The sequence below is a fragment of the Corvus brachyrhynchos genome, unplaced genomic scaffold, assembly GCF_000691975.1.
Source record: "Corvus brachyrhynchos isolate BGI_N302 unplaced genomic scaffold, ASM69197v1 scaffold115, whole genome shotgun sequence".
Taxonomy (NCBI): domain Eukaryota; kingdom Metazoa; phylum Chordata; class Aves; order Passeriformes; family Corvidae; genus Corvus; species Corvus brachyrhynchos.
In genome coordinates, this window is record NW_008239553.1 from 22,736,681 (window position 1) to 22,755,992 (window position 19,312).

General features: G+C 36.3%; 1 protein-coding gene across 2 annotated transcripts in view; it reads left to right on the top strand.

Moving 5' to 3' along the window:
* The window catches only part of LOC103620862 (cTAGE family member 5), a 36,350-nt gene that overhangs the window by 10,174 nt on the left and 6,864 nt on the right, over positions 1–19,312 (top strand). Inside the window, exons 1-19 of one of the 2 annotated variants that reach the window (XM_008639594.2) lie at positions 7–73; positions 1,111–1,242; positions 3,723–3,744; positions 3,862–3,950; positions 4,342–4,413; positions 5,115–5,225; positions 5,533–5,604; positions 6,017–6,121; positions 9,592–9,714; positions 10,284–10,407; positions 11,219–11,265; positions 11,451–11,541; positions 12,732–12,870; positions 14,477–14,578; positions 15,870–15,930; positions 16,251–16,286; positions 17,217–17,284; positions 17,855–17,937; positions 18,294–18,431. In XM_008639594.2, the coding sequence (XP_008637816.1) occupies positions 1,135–1,242; positions 3,723–3,744; positions 3,862–3,950; positions 4,342–4,413; positions 5,115–5,225; positions 5,533–5,604; positions 6,017–6,121; positions 9,592–9,714; positions 10,284–10,407; positions 11,219–11,265; positions 11,451–11,541; positions 12,732–12,870; positions 14,477–14,578; positions 15,870–15,930; positions 16,251–16,286; positions 17,217–17,284; positions 17,855–17,937; positions 18,294–18,431 (1,591 nt within the window). In that variant the 5' untranslated portion in view covers positions 7–73; positions 1,111–1,134. Of the gene's footprint in view, positions 1–6; positions 74–1,110; positions 1,243–3,722; positions 3,745–3,861; positions 3,951–4,341; positions 4,414–5,114; positions 5,226–5,532; positions 5,605–6,016; positions 6,122–9,591; positions 9,715–10,283; positions 10,408–11,218; positions 11,266–11,450; positions 11,542–12,731; positions 12,871–14,476; positions 14,579–15,869; positions 15,931–16,250; positions 16,287–17,216; positions 17,285–17,854; positions 17,938–18,293; positions 18,432–19,312 lie in introns of those variants that run through there. The other variant, XM_017741915.1, reaches the window with a different exon arrangement.

A 19,312-nucleotide genomic window follows, 5' to 3' on the forward strand; every position in this document is an offset into this window, starting at 1 on the left:
GGCCGGGCTGTGGCCGGGGCTGCGGGACAGCGCCCGGCGCTACTGCGGGCTGGCCTGGGAAGGGCTGCGCTGCGTGAGTGAGGGAGTGACGCGGGGCTCGGCGCAGCCCCCGCGAGGGCCGGGGTCTTGTGCAGCGCTGCTGTCGAGAGGCTTGGGCAGGGGAGAAATCGAAATTAAGACTTAACTGTACAGTAGCCTGTTTTTAAGCACGGGTCACATGGAGTAAATTTGAGCTGCATTGAGCATGTCGTATCTTTGAACAAATAGACAGATCCGTTTACAAATGAGATGTGATTGTATCGAAGTGTTTAAAATGTGTTAAATCACCGGTGCGTTCAGTATGTTATTTTAGCATGAGGTTGGTTGAACAGGTATTTCTACCAAACAATCAAGAAATACTGCTATTGGTTCTTCCAGCAGTGAACTGGGTAGACTACTCAAAGGAGAATTTTCCGTAGTAAGTTCTCCGTACCTAAAGGGGCCTATAAAAAGGCTGGAGAGGCACTTTTTACAAGGGCATGTAGAGATAGGATAAGGGAGAATGACTTTAAACTGGAAGAGGCTAAGTTTAGATTAGATAAGAGAATTAAATTCTTTACTATAGGGGTGAGGAGGCACTGGAACAAGTTGTCCAGAGAAGCTGTGGATGCCCCATCCCTGGAAGTGTTCAAGGGCAGGCTGGACGGCTTTGAGGAAATAGGTCCAGTGGAAAGTGTTCTTGCCAATGGCAGAGGGATTGAAACTAGATGATCTTTTAGGTCCCTTTCAACCCAAATCATTCTATGATTCTGTAATTATTGGTAGACTCAGAAAGAGAAGGTTTCAGAGCTTTATCTGTTGATCTTCATATCTTGTTGGAACTTCTTTCTTCTTTTTTTTCCTTCACTTGGTAAATCTATCATTTAAAAAGCAAATGCTTCTGTTAACCATTTTTCTCAGAATTTTGGAAAAAAAATAGATAGACAGTTTACTTCTAATAGGTAAACTATGTATATCTATTTTATAGATATATATTTATTAGAAGTAAACTATGTCAACATGTAATGTCTGTTTCTGTTGAGAATATTAACCTCTTTTCCTTTAGCTGAAGCTTTTTACTTTACTTTTCAGGCTGTGGCTTCACTGCCTGAAGATATGAGACCTGGCCCTGATCTGTATGGTTTCCCATGGGAAATAGTGATTTGTGGTGGCATTGTTGGAGCCTTGACAATTTTCTTGTTCCTGTACAGAAGTTACCAATCAGTAAGTGTTTTGGTTTAACCCTGGACAGCAGCTGAGCACCACACAGCCACTCTCTCGCTCCCTCTCTCACGTTGGAATGAGGGAGAGAATCAGAGGACTAAAAGCTAGAAAACTGGTGGGTTGAGATGAAGACAGTTTAATAGGGAAAGCAAAAGCTGTGCATGCAACAAACCAAAACAGGGAATTGATTCACGACTTCCCATGGGCAGGCAGGTGTTCAGCTGTCTCCAGGAAAGCAGGGCTCCATTACATGTCGCAGTTACTTGGGAAGACAAACTCCATCACTCCAAACACCCCACCCCCCCCTTCCCCTCACCTTTATGTCCTGAGCATGAAGTCACACGGTGTGGGTTATCCCTCTGGTCAGTCGAGGTCAGCTGTCCTGTGTCCCCTTCCAGCTTCTTGTGAATCCAAAGCCTCCTTGTGGGTGAGGTGGGGCAGGAAGCAGAAGAGGTCTTGACTCTGTGTGAACACTGCTCACCAATAACTAAAACATCCGCGTGTTATCAGTGCTTTTCAGCACAAATCCAAAATAAAGCCCGTACCAGCTACTATGAAGAAAATTAACTCTTATCGCAGAAAAAACCATCACAGGAAGTGTTCAAGTTACTTGCAGATATGTAGAGTGCGTTAATAGTTTGCATTGAAGTTGTTATCCTTCCTGTTCAAGATATATAATGCTTCCGAGTTTCAAATCTATTGTGATTGAATTTAGAATTCCTCTAAAAGAGAAATTGAAAAGTCTGTTTTGTCAAGATAATAAGTGTTTGGACATGTAGTGACTGACTGGTGTAAGAGGAAATGCAGTGAAACTCGCTGTAGTAAGGCTTCCTTTTTTGTTTTTAATTTCTACACCGGACTTTCAAAGTCAGCCCTTAAATTATTTTCACAGGAGACAGATGTCTAGGGTGTATGTATTGCTGTGTGTATTGATATCTCTGTGACTAGCCTAGCCATAGCCAGAGCAGCTTGGGTCTTTCCAGGTAATTGTAAGCAAAAGCAATCCACATGGTTTCCTGTCAAGAGAGACATTTTAAAATTGTTTGGACAGTGACACCTGGATTCTGTTTACTGCAACACTGAAACCCTGAAACAATTTAACTGCATGCTCTTTGTAAGCACTGATCTGATGACTTTGAGAATTGCAGTGCTGAAACCTTTTAAGGCACTAATCAGATTGTATTTCTGAGATAATGCCTGTCTTCTCTTGTGAGTAAGTAAAGATCTGATTATTAAAGGTTGCCTACCGTACTTTCCCTGCTAAGGAAATGGGGTCAGTATCTGTAATTCAGTATTCTTTTCACATCCTCTCATACAGACAGTGTGATTTTGGTACTAGGTGTAATGATACTCATGTTTGAAGATTGGTTGCATAGCTGTTTAGTTTTTCAGATACGAGCAACTGCATTTTTAGGGTTTTAACATCAACTAACCTTGTCTGTAAGGGGATCTGTGTTTGTGTAAGTTAATGTAACTATAATTTAGTCATACCTTTTGTTCTCTAGAGGCATCCCTCTAGAGAGGATACAAAAAGCATTTGAACTGAAATCATGCAAACAGCTAATCTGGTATTGTTTTGCTCTTGCACATGTCACTTAAGGCGTGAAATATTACAAAAGTTATTGATAGCTTTTTCAGTCATCCATACTTAGAACTGCACTGACTGCTCCTTGAAGGTGGTTACTTAGAAGTAATGGAGTTTAGTTTTGGGGATGATAGGATAAAAGTATACTTATGACTTTCTTACCCTTTTTTTGTTATTTGGTCTCCTTGGCTTTAAGTGAGGAGGAAACAGGGAAGACCTGAGGGACCCATTGTTGCATTAGGCACATGACCCATGTCCAGCCCTAAGAGAAACGTTGTTTCAGTGAGCTGTGTTGTAACAGTTTTGTGGGTTCAGCCAAGTTCTGCATCTCTCGTACCGGCCATTTTTGACAGATTTTGCCTTGCAGTTTGTTAGATTTTGATTCTAGGGCACTAGACCCCACGTGGCAGCTGCTCACTTGGTACTTGCAGGATGCCCATCGGGTAGTAGCTTACTGCAGCTTTAGCTATCATGTGTTATATTGTGTGGGAGATTTTTCCCAATGGGAAATCTGAGCTTGTGTGTGGAGCTTCCCCCTCCCTTCCCTTTCCTACTCTTCTGACTGTGCATGTCCACTATGACTTTGCATAGGCAATTGTGATTATGTAATGAATATACAGAGGTGTGTTATTAAAGTGATCCAGGTGAAAACTAATCTCCTTTCCCCTCTTTTGTCTGATAAGAGTGGAAGAAGGACAGGGCAAACATGCAGACATGGAGGGCGTAAGAGCAGAAGATATGATTGCCTCTGTTTAATAGCAGCCTGTACTTATACTCCTTTTTTAAGTTCCATGGTTAAACTTGGCAAGATATCACAGCTTAAAAGATTAGTTTTCAGATAGTATGTGAGAGTAATTGATCAGACATTTTCAGTATTTATTCTCTTTCTTTTCAGGTTAGAAGTCGACTTTATGTAGGTAAGCTTATTTTTGATGCTTCATTTTCCATATTTCTTTGGAGTATGACTTTATTCTTTCTTTTTTCAGCTTTAATTGTTTGGATGATGCAACATATGCTTGTCTTTCACTTTTTAGGAAGGGAAAAACAGCTTGCCAATAAAATTGCTGAACTAGTTGAAGAAAAATGCAAAATTCTTGAAAAACTCAGCATCTGCAAAAAAGAGGTAACGGTCTTCATTTATTGCTTTCGGATGTGTCGTAGAAATGGATTCAATCTAGCAAAGTATTAACTTTTCTAGAAGATGTTTTAAAGCTTTTAAAGGGATTCTTCAAATGCTTTTTTCTGTCAGTGCCTTTAAGAGCAATCAAGGTGTTAACAAGTTCTGCCTTTAACTATTAATACAGTGTATTTCACTGGAAGCAACTTCAAAATGTCTTTCTTTGGTTTATGTCACTGGGATAATCTAGTTAGGGCTAAGGCTTTCCTGATTTCCAGCAAGGTGCATTTGTGAATATTTAGGTGATGTCTGTGTTTCAGACTAGAGCATCGCAAATTAACACTAGTATTTAATCAATTATTTACATATATTCTGACATAAAGTAATTCCTTTTCAGTTTGAAGATTTACAGTTGTCTCTGAAGGATGGTAACATTATGAAAGAATCAACAGACACATCTTTTTTTGAGGTAAAAAGAGAAATGGAAATTGTTATTTCTAAAATATAAGGCAGTATTTTAGGAAAATGCAGCCCATATTAAAAAACACCCAAGCAAACCAAATAAAAACAACAGCAAAAGAAGACAAACCCAAAAAACTCCCAACTCAATTGTTTTAATTGGGTTACTGAAAATGACATAAAATCAAAGCATTTAAATTAAGATGCTAATGTTAAGATGTTAAGTCTTTTTTAAAAATTGCATTGAAAATGAGTGATACTAGAACAAATGGCATATTGGACAACACTTAATTTTAAGAAGTAAATTGTTCCCATTTCTAGGAAGGAGGGTACTGCGTGAAGTATTTTTTTCTCACATCTTATCTAGTTCAAATACTTTTCATAGGCTACAGGTGCACAGATTAAAGAAAGATTAACACTACATTGTTTATATCCCCCAAACTGAGAATACATTCATAAAAGAGTTCCGGATAAGTGAATCAAATACCTAACAGGCCCTATAAAATTCATGTGAAAAAAAGGCAAGTAGATTTATTTCATTCTGTACCTCAGATCCTATAGAGCTAATTCTTACAGCTTTTGTTAACATGCAAGAGTCTGTAGAATATTTGAGTGAAACATACTTTGCTGTCATATTTAAAACATACTTGTTGTCTTCAATATGTAATTAGTATCAGATGTTTTATTAACTCACAAACCAACTTGATTTAGGAAATACATGAAAAACTGAACAAGTCAAACTTGAAACTCAATGAGGAAATAGAGAATCTAGAAAAAGAACTGGAAGAAGAAAAATCTAAGCAGTCAGAAAATGACACCTTGGTAAGAATAAATAGAATCCTGTCTTTGTTTCCATTCATTTAAAAAATATTCTCACAGGAAAAAATCTCTGTGAAGAAGACAAACTATTTTCTTTGTGTGTTTTGAAATAAAAACTACATTTTCCATTTTGTCTTCCCTTTAACATTAGAAAAATTATAAAGGAAAATACTCAAAAGAAGAAAAGCTGGCTTTACTGATTCAGCAGTAGAACTTTTTCGGTTGGAAAATTAAAATAATTTTATTAATTGCCTAGACATTTTCAGGCAAATATGTGAAAGAAGCTATAATAACAACTAATGATTTTCAGGTGGCTGAAATTCAGGAGAAAGTGGAGTCTTTAGAGAATGAAGAAAAATCTATCCAGTCACAAATTGATGAGGTATGTCTAACTTTTATAGTTTCTGTTTTCAAATCTGCAATTTCTCTATTCCCCATGTAGTTACTGTTTTAATTTTTTTTCTATTAAGGGTGCAGAGATCATATGCTGTGTAAACCAAAAAACTTTACAAGGCTTCGTACTTTTGTGTGCCTTGATTGAGCAACTTTTAATTTCATATAATGACTGGCATTTATTGAGAAGTAGTTACCTTGTCTTTTCTTCTCCTTACTCGAGAATCTTACATAGTATTGCAAAACTACAGTCAGCAAAAACTGTTGACATTTTAGAGAAAATGTGAGAATGTGGCTGTGTAGCACAGCCAGAAAACCTAAGACAAGTCCAGTAATACCATCATGACCCCACTTATCTTCACCAATACCGTTTAAACAACACACTTTTTTATTTCACTTAGGCCAAATCTACCCTAAAAGTGTATCAGATTAATACTGAGAGACTCAAGACATCCGTTCAAGATGCAGTAGATGAAAACAGCCATCTCCAGGAAAGTGAGAAACAGGTAGGCTCTTCCTAGTTATCCTTAGAAATACTGTGTTTTCCTATGGTACTAATAAATATGATTTCTCCAAAGAGCTCATCCTCAACAAGTTTGTTAATACCTCTTGTGTGTTTTAGTAAATGGAATGAGGAAGAGGACATTTTTAAAACAACTTTACGTTGGAGTAACTTCATCTAAGATAATCCTGTTTTAAAAGAAATACAGTAGTTACAGTTTGTGGGGAATCATGAATAAAGTTCAGTGGAAGGAGAGCATGTGGTAATGTAAGACTAATAAGAACTTTGCTGAGACCTGGAGGAAAGCAGAAATATCCAAACAACTCCACAGCTAGGATTCTCTACAGAGGCAGAGAGAAAATTCTTTTACTTGATCTAGAAAACCAAAGAAATGGAGAAATTGCAGAGTATTCAGAAGGCAGGTAAAAAATATACTCTAGTACCACTGTGGATGTATTAATTGAAAGTCAGGTACGTAACAGAGGAACAGAAACGACTGTTACTTCCCAAGTTTTAGTTGTCCTTTTTCCTCTGAGCTGTAGCCAGATCACAAAGAAAACTGATTATTTTAAAATATTCAGCATATGCAATAGTTGTCCTGTGCAGTAGGTAGCTTTACAGTGAAGCTATTTTTTTTTCTAACAAATAGATATTTTCTCTGAACGTTTAATATTCTGTGTAATATTTTTGGGGTTTGAGGTGGTTTGTTGTGGTTTTAATGGATATGTGCTTATTTTCCTGACTGACTGATGATCTCCTTGTTGCCTGAATTACTTTTTAGCAGTCTTATAAGAAGCTGCTTTAGTCCTCTCTGTCAAAACATGGTGTATATCAAACTTAGTGGTTCAGGAAAAAAAAAGGGATAGTGGAAATAAAAAATTTTCTGCAGGAGGAATATTTCAGTTCTGCACAACTCTGTTAGTAGAACTTGATCTTTTTCCCTAATTCTAAAAGGAGTCCATGTTTGTGATTACTGAAAAAAGGAAGACAATTTTATTGAGAGCTGTGGGTGGAGAAGCAGTGGATTTGACTGTTACCATTGTGAGATGAAGTTGCTCAAGAATTATTTTCTTTCAAGAGTGTTTTTTTGTCTAATGTCTACATCCTCTTTGGTTTTGTGAGGAGGAAGGGTCTGGTCTTGGTGCTTTGTTTCAAATGTGACAGTATTCTTATGTAATAAATTTTGAGAAGCAATGCATAAAGTTTTAATAGAGAGGAATTTTCTTTTTTTTTCCCCCCCCATAGTCATTTCTTGGGTTCAAACAGAAATAATCCAATTATTTGTGTGTGTGTGGCAAAAATCTTCACTTCCCTTCCTTTTTGATAAAGTAAAAAAGTAGTGCTTAGAGAAGGATAATACTAAGTGCTGGCAATTGCCCTATATTTCATAGGCAATTGTTTTATGTCAAGGAAAACCATGGAAAAAAATAAGTAAAAACAATTCCCAGGGTTTAATTGCCATGTTCCTAGATGGAAAAAAAAAGTTCTTTTGCATTTCTTCCAGGTAAAACCTGGGTATAAGTAGTTCCTTAACCACATTATTTAGGATTAATTACTACCCTTTGTTGTTAACTGAGCTTTGTTGCAATTTTTAGTAGTTTGAGAACTTTTGTGCATCTTGTAGTTTGCTGTGCTTTTTAGTAGATAAAGAACTTAATGTTATTTGTTGCTGGAACCTGATAAGTAAAGAAGAGAAAGCATCTGCCTTGCTTATTTGTGTTCTCATTTCTGAGGTACTTTCTAAGTGTGAGACTTAGTTTACTGTATCAAAATATCCATATCCTTCTTTTATGTTTCTTTCTTACTTTTTTTTAAAGATGGAATTTCATGTATGCTCAAAAGGTAACAAAGGTGTTATTTGTTCACAGAAACTAGAGTCCTTTCTTCCTCTGCCCATTTGTATATATGGGTCATAATCTTCTAGCACATCATAGCTTAAACTTTATAAGAGATGTGCTGTTTCAGGTTTATGATGTGTCAGAGAGAGGATTGGGCCTTTTAGGTTGAACAGGGGGAACAGTTAATGAACTTCGGTGCTTTGTTGGTTTTTTGTTTTGTTTTGTTTTCTTCAGGAACATTAGAAATATATATTGCTTTAGCTCATTGCAAATCCTTGCTGTTTCTCTTTATTGTAATTCTTATAGGTGTATAAAGTCATAAATTTATTTTCTCTTTGGCTTCATGAAGAAGGAGTCTTAAAAGTCATCCTTTGATGATGACAATTAATGATAAAAATAGTTGTCTATGTATGTCTTCTAATCCCTAGTATGTCATTTGTGTGATGCTGCAAATTCATACGTGGCTTTTACTGCTTGGAAAGTGCAGTTGTGTGCCAAGGGGCAATGTGTGTTAATCCAATTCTAGTCACATACTTTTTGTTCTATGCCTTCTAGTTTATCTTTGATAAGTAGTGTTCAGGCTTGCTTGTCTATTTGCATGGCAGTTCTCCTTTTTAATTACTGTTTTCTGGTTTTATTTTTAGTATAACTGGCTGTTGTGTTCTCATTGCTCAACCTGGTTATTCTTTTCTGTACATTCAGTGCCCTTATATTGATTGCCTGTTGTGCAACTTCAAGCAGTATTTTTTGACAGACTTTTAAGACGATTTGTTTGTACTTTACCCCATGTTGTTGTAGCGCATGTTTTGTCTTAACAGACATTTACATCTGTTCAATTTTGTTCTCACAATATAATTAGTTAATATGTTGCAGTGGTTATTTTTAATAGCTGGTGATGAAGTGTTCTAATCCCTTTACTCCTGTAAAATATTTTTGCAAAATGAGGAATTTTACTAGGGAGTATCTGTAAATGTAACCTTGGAACCTCCCTATCATTTTAGTTAAGCACAGTTAATTGCAAAGATACATACTAGTAGGTGTTGATTACATACAGCTGTGACTTTCATTAACAAGAAAGCTTTTTTAAAATAAAATTTTAAAATTACTTTAAGAAGTATGGAGAAGGGTAGGAGAAATAACACAGTTTTGCAAGTCACATGAATATAAATAACTGCCTAAAAGCTTCCTCTTTTCCCTTACTTCTCTGACCACTTCTAAGTTGAAAAGACACAGGCACCGTTTCAGAAGTGTGTGTGCATATTTCCATCCATTCCCCAGTGTATGTAGCTGTTACATAAATTATCACTATTTTATACTCATTGCTGTTGTCACATCAAGGTTTTTAAACTGAGTGGAATATTAACTGAACACTTCTTATAAATGCTTAAAAATATCTTAACAACTAATTACAAGGGACAGCTATAGTAGCTAAAGCAACTGAACTATAACACAGAAGTCTTAATTTTCAACTCTTGAGGTAACTTTCTTGTAGTCTTATCTCAGTTAATTCTTACTGATGGGTGAGAGGTTTAAATTCCACTTACGTATAGATAATACATGTAACAGGCTCAGTACTATTCATCCTTGATTCTTGGTTTCGTAGACAATCACACTAATCTGGTATCTTCCTTTTTAGCTTTTACAGGAAGCTGAAGGATGGGGTGAACGATTTAGTGAACTAAATGAACAAACAAAGATGTTTGAATCATCTAAAGCAGATGTAGAAGAAGTTTTAAAAAATAAGGAGAGCCAAATCAAGGTAAATTATGACATTTACGATTGAGTCAAATTATTCAGACTAATGCTAATCATGGAGTTCCAAGAAAGCCTGACAACCTCTCCTATGCTTTATGCTCTTTTGGGCTTTTGTTTGCTGTCTCTATTCTCTAATGTTATGTTTCTGGCTAAGCAAAGAAAAGGTTGCTTAGCAGCACAATGGAGCAGTCTGATGAAGACAACTAAGGAAAAATTCTTTCAATTTTGATAGAGCACTGGCTTTCCCCCCTGCTGCCCCCCAGTTTAGAGTGTGGAAGTTGGGTGTATGTTCTTATAGTTGTGTACCTTACATACACAAGCCATGCTAAAAGCATGCGTGCTTATAGCTATCTGAAAATTCTTCACGAGGATTTGCCCACTGACCTGCAGATACTTGCTTTGGTAGAAAAAGTATTATCAGACATCTAGAATCTTGTATGTGGGGCTGACTTAATCTGCTAAGGGAACTAAATAAAGGACAGAAATGCTGGAAAGTAATTGTAATGATAACTCCCATTTTCATTGCTTGTATTTGTTTTATTGTTTGTGGGGGTTTTGTGTGCTTTTTCGTAGTCGCTGACACAGTATATACTGAATATGAAAGACTGGAGTTCAGCAATACGAGAAGATGGTGACACTGAAGACAATCACTGGGACACAGATATAAAGGGTGAAACAGAGAATGGAGAGCACTTAGGTATGGTTTGTGTCGTTTCCCTATTTAAATATTTAACAGATGTTTTAGAAATAGGGAATTGACTGACTTCCAGAAAAGTTGAAAGATTAGCTTTAAAGAAGTCAGATTTCTAAATCTCACCTGATGTCATTCATGTCGGACAGTTAACTGACACTTGGACATCTCTGGAATAGCAGCCTATTCTCCTGTTTAGCAGTGTGTGGCATATATGCTGTTACAGAGCAATGTAAAGACTCGGTGTTCAGTCTCTTGCAGAATGACATTAGCCTGTGTGAGTATTAAGCAGTGATTCTGTGGCATTTCTAGGTGGAAATCTTGCTTGTATATCTTCTTCAAGCTCTTCCCAGTACTGAGGGTCCTTAGAGCCTAATTTCTGCTTCCTTGTCATTACAGAGGTGTTACTTGTTGCAGGCAGTGTGGTAGCACTGTCATCGAATGGGTGTAGATGTGGGTCCCCTTAAACAGCAACACAGAAAATCCCTTCTTCCTCCGCTTTCCTGCTGCGGCTTCTTTTTATGCTGGTGCTTATGATACCATAGAGCACATGCCCGTGAATCCTGCAGTGTGTGTTCAGCATCTCACTTTTAATGTGACCAGTCTGAGTTGTGATTGATTGGCAAACAAAGCACTACAATATAGGCATATCTTCTACCCACACCCCCGCTTTTTTTTGCTCCTTTATTCTCCAAATATGCTGTGCCTATTGTGGTATATTGGCATTGCTCTTGTATAAAAACAAAATAATAGCAGTAAGCTCTCACCAATCTTTTTGTGCTTTTTACGTGACTTATTGTTCTATTCCTTCAACCAGATGATAAGCAAAAAAGAACTGTAAAGAAATTGATCTATGCTGCAAAGGTATGTGATTTTAAGAAACTTGTGGGTGGAAGAGGGGAAACTTGAGGGAATACATGTAATTATTCTGGTAATACCAGTATTAGAGTTCAGCATCTTTTAATGTTTAATCAGATATTTTTGCATGCAAACAGTTTCTTAATCTGGTAATATTAAAGTGCTGTCTTTTTTTTCAATTTTGATTGTAGTTAAATGCTTGTTTAAAGACCATGGAAGCAGAAAGAGACCAAATGTATTCAAAACTGTCTGATGAAAATAAAGCTAAAGGAGAACTTACAGGTAATTAATGTTGGTTTGCCTTTAATAAGATGCTGCTTTGGTAAAATGGTTTTACAGGCTGCAAATATTAATTCCAGTAAAAACTGAATTAAGTTTACATTAACAACTACTTGATTTTTAAAATTCATGTTTCAAGTTGCTTAGCTATTTTAAATACATGATTTTAGACGTAGAATAATCGAAGTTGCAAGTTTGGTTGTACTCTGTTGGAATATTCTGTAGCTATTAAGATATAGAATCTTAAAATACAAGAGCAAAGTTATGTTAATAAATAGCTAATACCTCCCTTACATAATTTCTGGACATGAAACAGTGGAGTTTTAATCTAAATTTCAAAACCATCTATTAAAAGGGTAGCTTAATTATAGTTAGTTTGTAATGGGTACAAGATCAATCCTTAAAATATAAAGTACTGCATTTAGAGAATTGAACCTAAAAGCATCTTGCTCTGTTTTTTTTCCATTGTTGTGTAGGACATACTGAATTAAACCTTATGAAATGAAAGCCACTTTAATTCAAATTAAAACCTGTAATTAGCTATTGCTTTCATAATCATAGCTGGCAGAGTAGGCATCACATATGAACATACTGCTTTGATATTTGGGTGGTGAAATGCTCTGTAAGACTGTTTTTTTGGTTTCTTACAGTCCTTTAAACATATTCCTTGTGCAAGTGTGTTCTCCAAATTGACTGTAGCTCTGTCCCATAAAGGTATTCAAACTTAGTTGAAGCTTTGTTTTATTTCTTGAAAAGAGGCACAGGAATAGTAAACAGGAAAAGAAACATGACTTTGAGGTCAGTTTGGAAAGATGAAGGTAGTTTGACGAATCTGAGTTACCCATTCAGGCTGTTGGGGAAGACCTTGTGTGGGTAAATCTGCAAGAGCATATGATGGTACTAGTTTTACTTTTTTAGTCGAACAATTACAATAATAAGAGCCGTAAATGAAAATTTAGATTCTGAATTACAAAACTGCACTGGTTTGGAGCAAAGGCCTGATACGCGTGCAGGGCTGCACTTTGGGGCAGGTGGAGAGTATAGTTGCTGGTTTCTCATTTTGTGTCATATGTTGAATTACAATAACATTATTTCTTATGTTACTAAATCAACATTTAGGTTTTTACAGAGTTTTTGTGTACTAAAATATTGCCAATGTGTTATCTCAATATAATTATTTCTAAATTTGTCAGAACGCATAGAAAACCTTCAAAGTCAACAAGCTTCCTTGCGGTCTGAAAATGAACGTTTTGAAAGTGAAGTTCAAAAGCTTCAGCAGAAACTTAAAGTAATGACTGAGCTTTATCAAGAAAATGAAATGAAACTACACAGGTGCTGGTTCCTCTTCTTAAGTTCAATGCTTGCTGTTTGATTTGAATGTAACTCTGATTTGGGGGACTGAAAATTATTGAAAGTGTGAATACTACTCTCCAGAATTTTCTGAATTGTGAAGACAATTTATTACACTTCCATGTGCATTTGTAATTACAGTAGTTTATAGAAGCTGTTTCCATGAAACAATTCATTTTAGGGCTTTTCCACAATCAAGTATAGAAACAAAGAAGTAACAGATTTTTAATCTATGAAACAAGGCAATTAAAGTAGGAAAGCTTTATTATTTTTTCTTTATTTAAATTATTTTATGATGTAATACGTGTCAAAGTGAAAGAAAATCAGTAGGTGCTTTAACTGTGAGATATATTTTATGTAATAGAGAGAGCAAGGAATGTCAGAGGAATTATGAGATATATATAAAACTAAACGTAAAATGTAGGCAAGCTCTTGTTGATAAGCAACATAAAACCCTTGTGAATCAGGCTTTCCTCACCAAGAAAACCAGAATATGAAGGCTGTACTATCTGCCTCACAGTCAGGGTGTTGGTAGGGATTATGACCTGAGTGATTGAAATCAGAAATATGTTTAGGACTAGAAATTAAAGTTGATTGGTCCAGAGCATGTACTAACCTTCAGAAGTGTGTGTGGCAGCAGGGCACATCATTTTAGGGCATGATGGTAAAATTACAGTTTCACTAGTCGGAAATTATTTCTTTGAAGAGTGGGCATAATCTTGAAGGCAGCAAGAGAATCAGCACAAGACTAGATCCTGTACTGAGCAGTATGCAGGACCTTTTTAAAGTATTACTTCAGTAATCTGCTCTGTAACATATATATTTGTGTAGATATTTAGCCTCTTTGTAGATGCAACAAACCCTAGAAATCACTACATTAACATTTTGATTTTTAAAAAAGAGCAAGGAGGGAGTGGGAAGGAACCTGTTAAAAAGAAGATACGATAAGCAGGCAGAAAGAAGACTGTGGATGATATTTAAAAATGCCTCACTAAAACTCAGAAAATGTATGCTGCTAGTCAAAGAGTTTTAGAAAAGCCAAAAAGGAGTGGGGAGAAGCTGGTGTGGTGATGTAGCAGCACAAAAAAGATTTAGAATTAATTAAGGCATCTTCTGAAAACTGGGTCTGTTCAAACAGGGGAAATGAAAAAGTAGGAGATGACTGGGTAGAAAAGAAATTTAAATCATGTTCACGAAATCCATGATTTAGACAACTTGATTGCTAAGGACTGCTGTTCCCAGGAAAATGACCAGTTTATCCATTCAGGGGTGTATGCAGCACTATTATTCACGTGTGTTCTGCAGAACTACCTTGTCCATAATTTATGGACTGGAGTATATGAGTTTTCTCTTCTGTAGTGCCCAATAAGGCATAAAGATAAAAAGAGGGACCTGGAAAGACTTTTTTTTAAAAAACAGCTAGTAACAATCTTTTTTTCCTCTAGAAAATTATTTTTAGAAAATACCAGAACAAATCATTGACCATTAGTGCAGTTGGGGTTTTAGTTTGTTTGATATGATTTCTGGCTGCTTTCAAAATTGTTGTCTTGAAACACAGTTAACCATAGTTTTTGAATTTTGTTTAAAGGAGGTTGACAGTAGAAGAGAGGGAACGTCTACAGAAGGAAGAAAAGCTTTCTAAAGTAGATGAAAAAATTATTCATGCTGCTGAAGAACTTAACAGCTACAGGTAATTGCAGATTGTAGTTGCTGTAATCACTTGTTCCAAAGTGGAGAAAGAGCAATAGAGATTTAAAAAAACCACAGCATAAGCAAATGTATTTTCTTCCAGTTTCTTTGTAGTGCGTGTGTGTTAGATGCTAGTTTGTGTGTAATAATACAGACTAAGGGTGGTTTTACTTCGTTAAAGCATCTGAGTGTTGAAGATTATGGCAACTTCTCTTCCATTAGAATGCTAATTGTACTGATACATTAGCTTTAATGGTGTGGTAGAAGTGGGTCTCTAATCTAGTTCCCCTTACTGAACAAAGGTAAAAACACATAGTTAAGAGAATGTTGTGAAATAAATGGAATGTTCAGTTTTCCTGCAGAGCTAACATTTATGCTGTATAGTTATAGTATTCTATTTCTGTATCTCAAAGCTTGTCAAACAGTCCTGTTGCTTAGAAATTCTTTACTAAAATATTGTCATGGGTGAATATTTGCTGTAGCTGTTTTTTAACTGCTTTGCTCTGGGTTTGTTTCACCAGCTGTGCACCTCTGGGTTTTTTCTGCATTTTCTCTAGCTGTGGCATAATTTTTCAATATGTAACGTATATTTGCCATCTTACTTCAGTGTTTGTGGGAGTATTAGGTCTAACTGAATAGCTATCAATGCTTCCTGAGGAGTTAATTAGATGAATTCTTTCTTTTGGACATTCTTCAGTATTCATAAGGAAGGCATAATTCACCCTTCCTGATTTATTCAGAACATGGACTTTGTAGGCATCCTAATTGCAAATTGAGTATAACTAAGCAATGTCTGTGTCTTTGGCCCACCTGCTGAGAGAGTGTAGAACCTAGAGAGACTGTGCACAGGGCAGCTGGCAGCAAAGGTGGCATCATACATGTGGTCTTGAAGTAACTTTGGTGCAGGTGACTGTCCCTCAGGACTGACTGGTAGCCTGTGACAATGTGGTGCTCCAGCCACATCAGTTCCTGTGCTGAGCTGGGTGAGGCTGGCTGGTAGGGCATGTGAGGAAGGATAGCCTTTATATTGGAAACATCACCAACCATGAAAAGTTGGGGCTCTGTTGGGGTTTGGGTTCTGCTCTCTTGTTTACATTCCTGGGTGCAGTAATGTAAGGCCTAGAATTTCCACTGTTAGAATAATTTTTATGTATCCCATGGGCCTAAGTGACAATATTGTCTTTTGGATAAAGAAAATCTTAATTACACCTTGTGGCTACCGTTGAGTTTATTGTATTCAAAACTTCCCTGCACATTTTATTGCAATATCATAAATCCTCATTTTGTAACAGGGAGCGAGCAAAGGATCTTGAAGAAGAGCTGGAGAGAACCATTCGTTCTTATGAGAATCAGGTACTTTGTGCATTGTGACAACATCTATGCCAGTAGGAGGGATGTTACTGCAACTGGAATACCACTTGCTGTTAGCTTGTGAACTCTATTTGGCTTGGCTTTGTTGGGTGTCTAGTTTTGCCTCCCCCCTCCTCTTCTTAATGTCATCTGGTTTTGACTGACACAATTTCATAGCAGAGATCACCAGATAACTTTATTGAAAAGCTGAATTTTCAGTTTAGGTGTCTCATTATAAATTATCCACACATATTAAATTTATAAAAAAGAGCATATAATCATAAGTTAGGGGTTTTAGATGAATAATGAATCTTCTCTTTCAGATTACTTCACATGAGAAAAAAGCTCATGATAATTGGGTAAGTTCCAAATACTTAATTTTCTGAGTTTTGTGTGTCTTCATTTTTCATTATTTGAAAAGCTTGCTTTATCACTTTTTGTTTTTTACTAAAAACAGCTTATCAAAATTATCTCTAACCTTTCACTTTTGAACATATGGATTTCTTGCAGAAATACACAAAAGCCTGTTAAAAATACTTCTGTTGTATAAAATAGTTGGAAAAATTAAGCTGGATACTTACGAACACAGTAGAATGATAATCTTACATCATTTTTTACAGCAATAAATCCACTGGAAGAACATGACACTATATAACAAATGTGTGACATTTTGCTAATGGAAGCTTTTGGCCTTGTTTCAATGCCATTTTGATATTTTCTTTGGGTGTACGTTCCTTCTTTTATCTCTAAGTAGAAGATGTTATGTCCTGTGAGAACAGTATGTTCCATTGACAACTTCCTAAGAGTGTTTCTACAAAATCCATTTTTGCCTTTTTTTTCCCAAACAGGAAAATTTAAAATATCTCCTGACTAATACATTCTTCACTTTCCCAGAATATCTGAGATAAATTCCTGCTAAAAGCTATGGTGCTTTGTAGTCATAATTCCAGAGATTTTATGTATCTGATTTTAAAATAAAACTTTCTTACATAGAATGTAAGACTTTAAATCTTCTGTAGGTGCTTCAAAGCAGCTATAGCCAGAGAATTTAATTTCTGGAGTTTTAGGAACCTGCAGGAAAGCCTTATCATCCCTCAAAAATTTGGGTTGTAGAGCTGCTAATGTCATTTGCTGATGTACGTGAGGCTCCATACACAAGTCATATCTTGTGAAAATGCAGTCCATACACTTCACACAGAATGTCTTGGGTCTAGGAACTGTCATATTTATGGAGCACTTAATCAATAAATAACATTATCTAAGCATCTGATTTTTGTCCTTCCCCAAAGCTGACAGCCCGAGCAGCTGAAAGACACCTCAATGATATAAAAAAAGAAAATGCACATAACAGACAAAAGTAAGTGCAGTCCTCATCTACTCCTAAAGAAATGCAGTTTGGTATGTTTTGGATTTAAGCAGTTTGATGTTTTCTGTTAATGAATTGTGGCCCAAACAGGGCAGAGAGATCAGTGTCCAATTCGAGTTCTGAAAGGGAGTCTCTTGAGCTTTTCTGTAATTATGACATGCAAGAAAGTAAGAACTTAGGAACTATGTGAAGTATTGAAATACTTCAGGAAAGAAGCAGAATGTACTACTAGAACACAAATGCTGGGGGGGGTATTGTTTGTTTATTTGTTTGTTTCAAGTAAGAATATATCAGCCAGATGTCATGATTACCTTATGATTTTACAGCTTATCTCAGAAGTTGATGCTGAATTAACAGTTGGTCATAGTTGAGAGGAACTTCAGGTGTGAGGTTAACTAATACTTGTGCTGTGACATCCTCTCTCTTATTTATTTAGGGAATAAAATAAAACACCATGCTTCATTTAACCAGTTAGGTAGAAAGCCTGGCAGTAAACAATGTAGTCTGGTAAAGCTTTTGCATTTCTTGGTCACGTACTATTTACTTGTTGTCTCTTTGCAGATTAACTGAAGCAGAATTTAAACTTGAACTTTTAGAAAAAGACCCTTATGCTCTCGATGTTCCAATGAGACCATTTGGCAGAGGTACAGTACTGAATTGTAAAATAGAGCCTAATTATTTTGGTTTATGGTTTTGTTTCCCAAGACCACACCTATGTCATTGTTTGAAACTATCTTGGCCATGTGTATGTACAAATACCAGTCATTTATAAAAAAAAATTGGGTCATAAGTGACTCTAGGTCACGTCAAGTATTTTGTTGAAACTAAGAGCATCTGTAGTATTGATGAGAGTAGACTGGGAATATGTTACACATGGTAATTAGAGCACAATTTTCATTTCAGTTACACAGTTTGGTTTTTAAGTTCACCTGAGAAGTTATTTATACAGTTTGCTAAACTAAGTATTGTGAACTTGAGCATTTTGTTTTAACTGTTCCAGAGCATTCCCCATATGGACCCTCACCAATGGGCCGGCCTTCATCTGAAACAAGAACTTTTCTTTCCCCTCCAACTTTATTGGAGGGTCCTTTAAGGCTTTCACCTATGCTTCCAGGTGGAGGAGGAGGAGGAGGAAGAGGTACAATTCTTAAACTTGAAAACTTATCTATTCTGGATTTCTCTCTCCTCTCCTACAAACCTGTCACACCTTTTCCTCTTGCTGGTGACAAAAAGTATTAAAACAACCAATTCAACATAAATAGTTAATTGGACAAACTCTTCCTGTTTTTCAGCTTCCTTCTAAAGCTGTTTAATGTGTAACAGTACAGTTGAAAATCTAGTTGTTTTTGATAGGTTGGTCAGTGGATTCACTTTAAAAACATAAATTAAGGAAAGTGAAAAGCTAGACTTATCAGTTGTCTTCTATTTCTTGGACAGATGGGGTTCTGCTGAAATAAACATGATTTTAAAGTAAAAGAGAGTCAGTTAGTTTTCTGAAGAAAGAATACTGCCCCTTCCATTTCATTGGTCTACAGTCAGTGAGAGAATGTTGTCAAAAATATAAGGTAGTTTTATTGGGGGTTGTGGTACTAGAAAGTTACTGGTTCAGTAAATTGTTTCCGTTCCCTTTGTTCTAAATTTGAAGCAGCAGAATCAGCAGAGAGTATTTCTTCCCTGCTGATAGAAGGGACCAGGAAGTTTGTGTGTAAGGAGTACAATTCAGAGATTCAGGAGTAGGTGAAAGTAAGCTGGGGTGGAATGGGTTGTAAGGGAAAAAAATACTCTCCATTCATATTTTTGATGTTGGTGGAAGCAGTGTAGAAAAATGGTTGAGTGAAGTTCAGCATCTGTTACAGGTAACAAAGAAGCTACTGTTTAATTTATTTTTACCATTACACCTATTGAAGCCTGTATTAATTAGTGGGAAATATGTCCAAATGTCTCTCCTATAAGGGTTTCTATAAGCGCAATTATAGTACTTATCTCACAGTGCACAAGACACACAATGGCTTCAAGTTG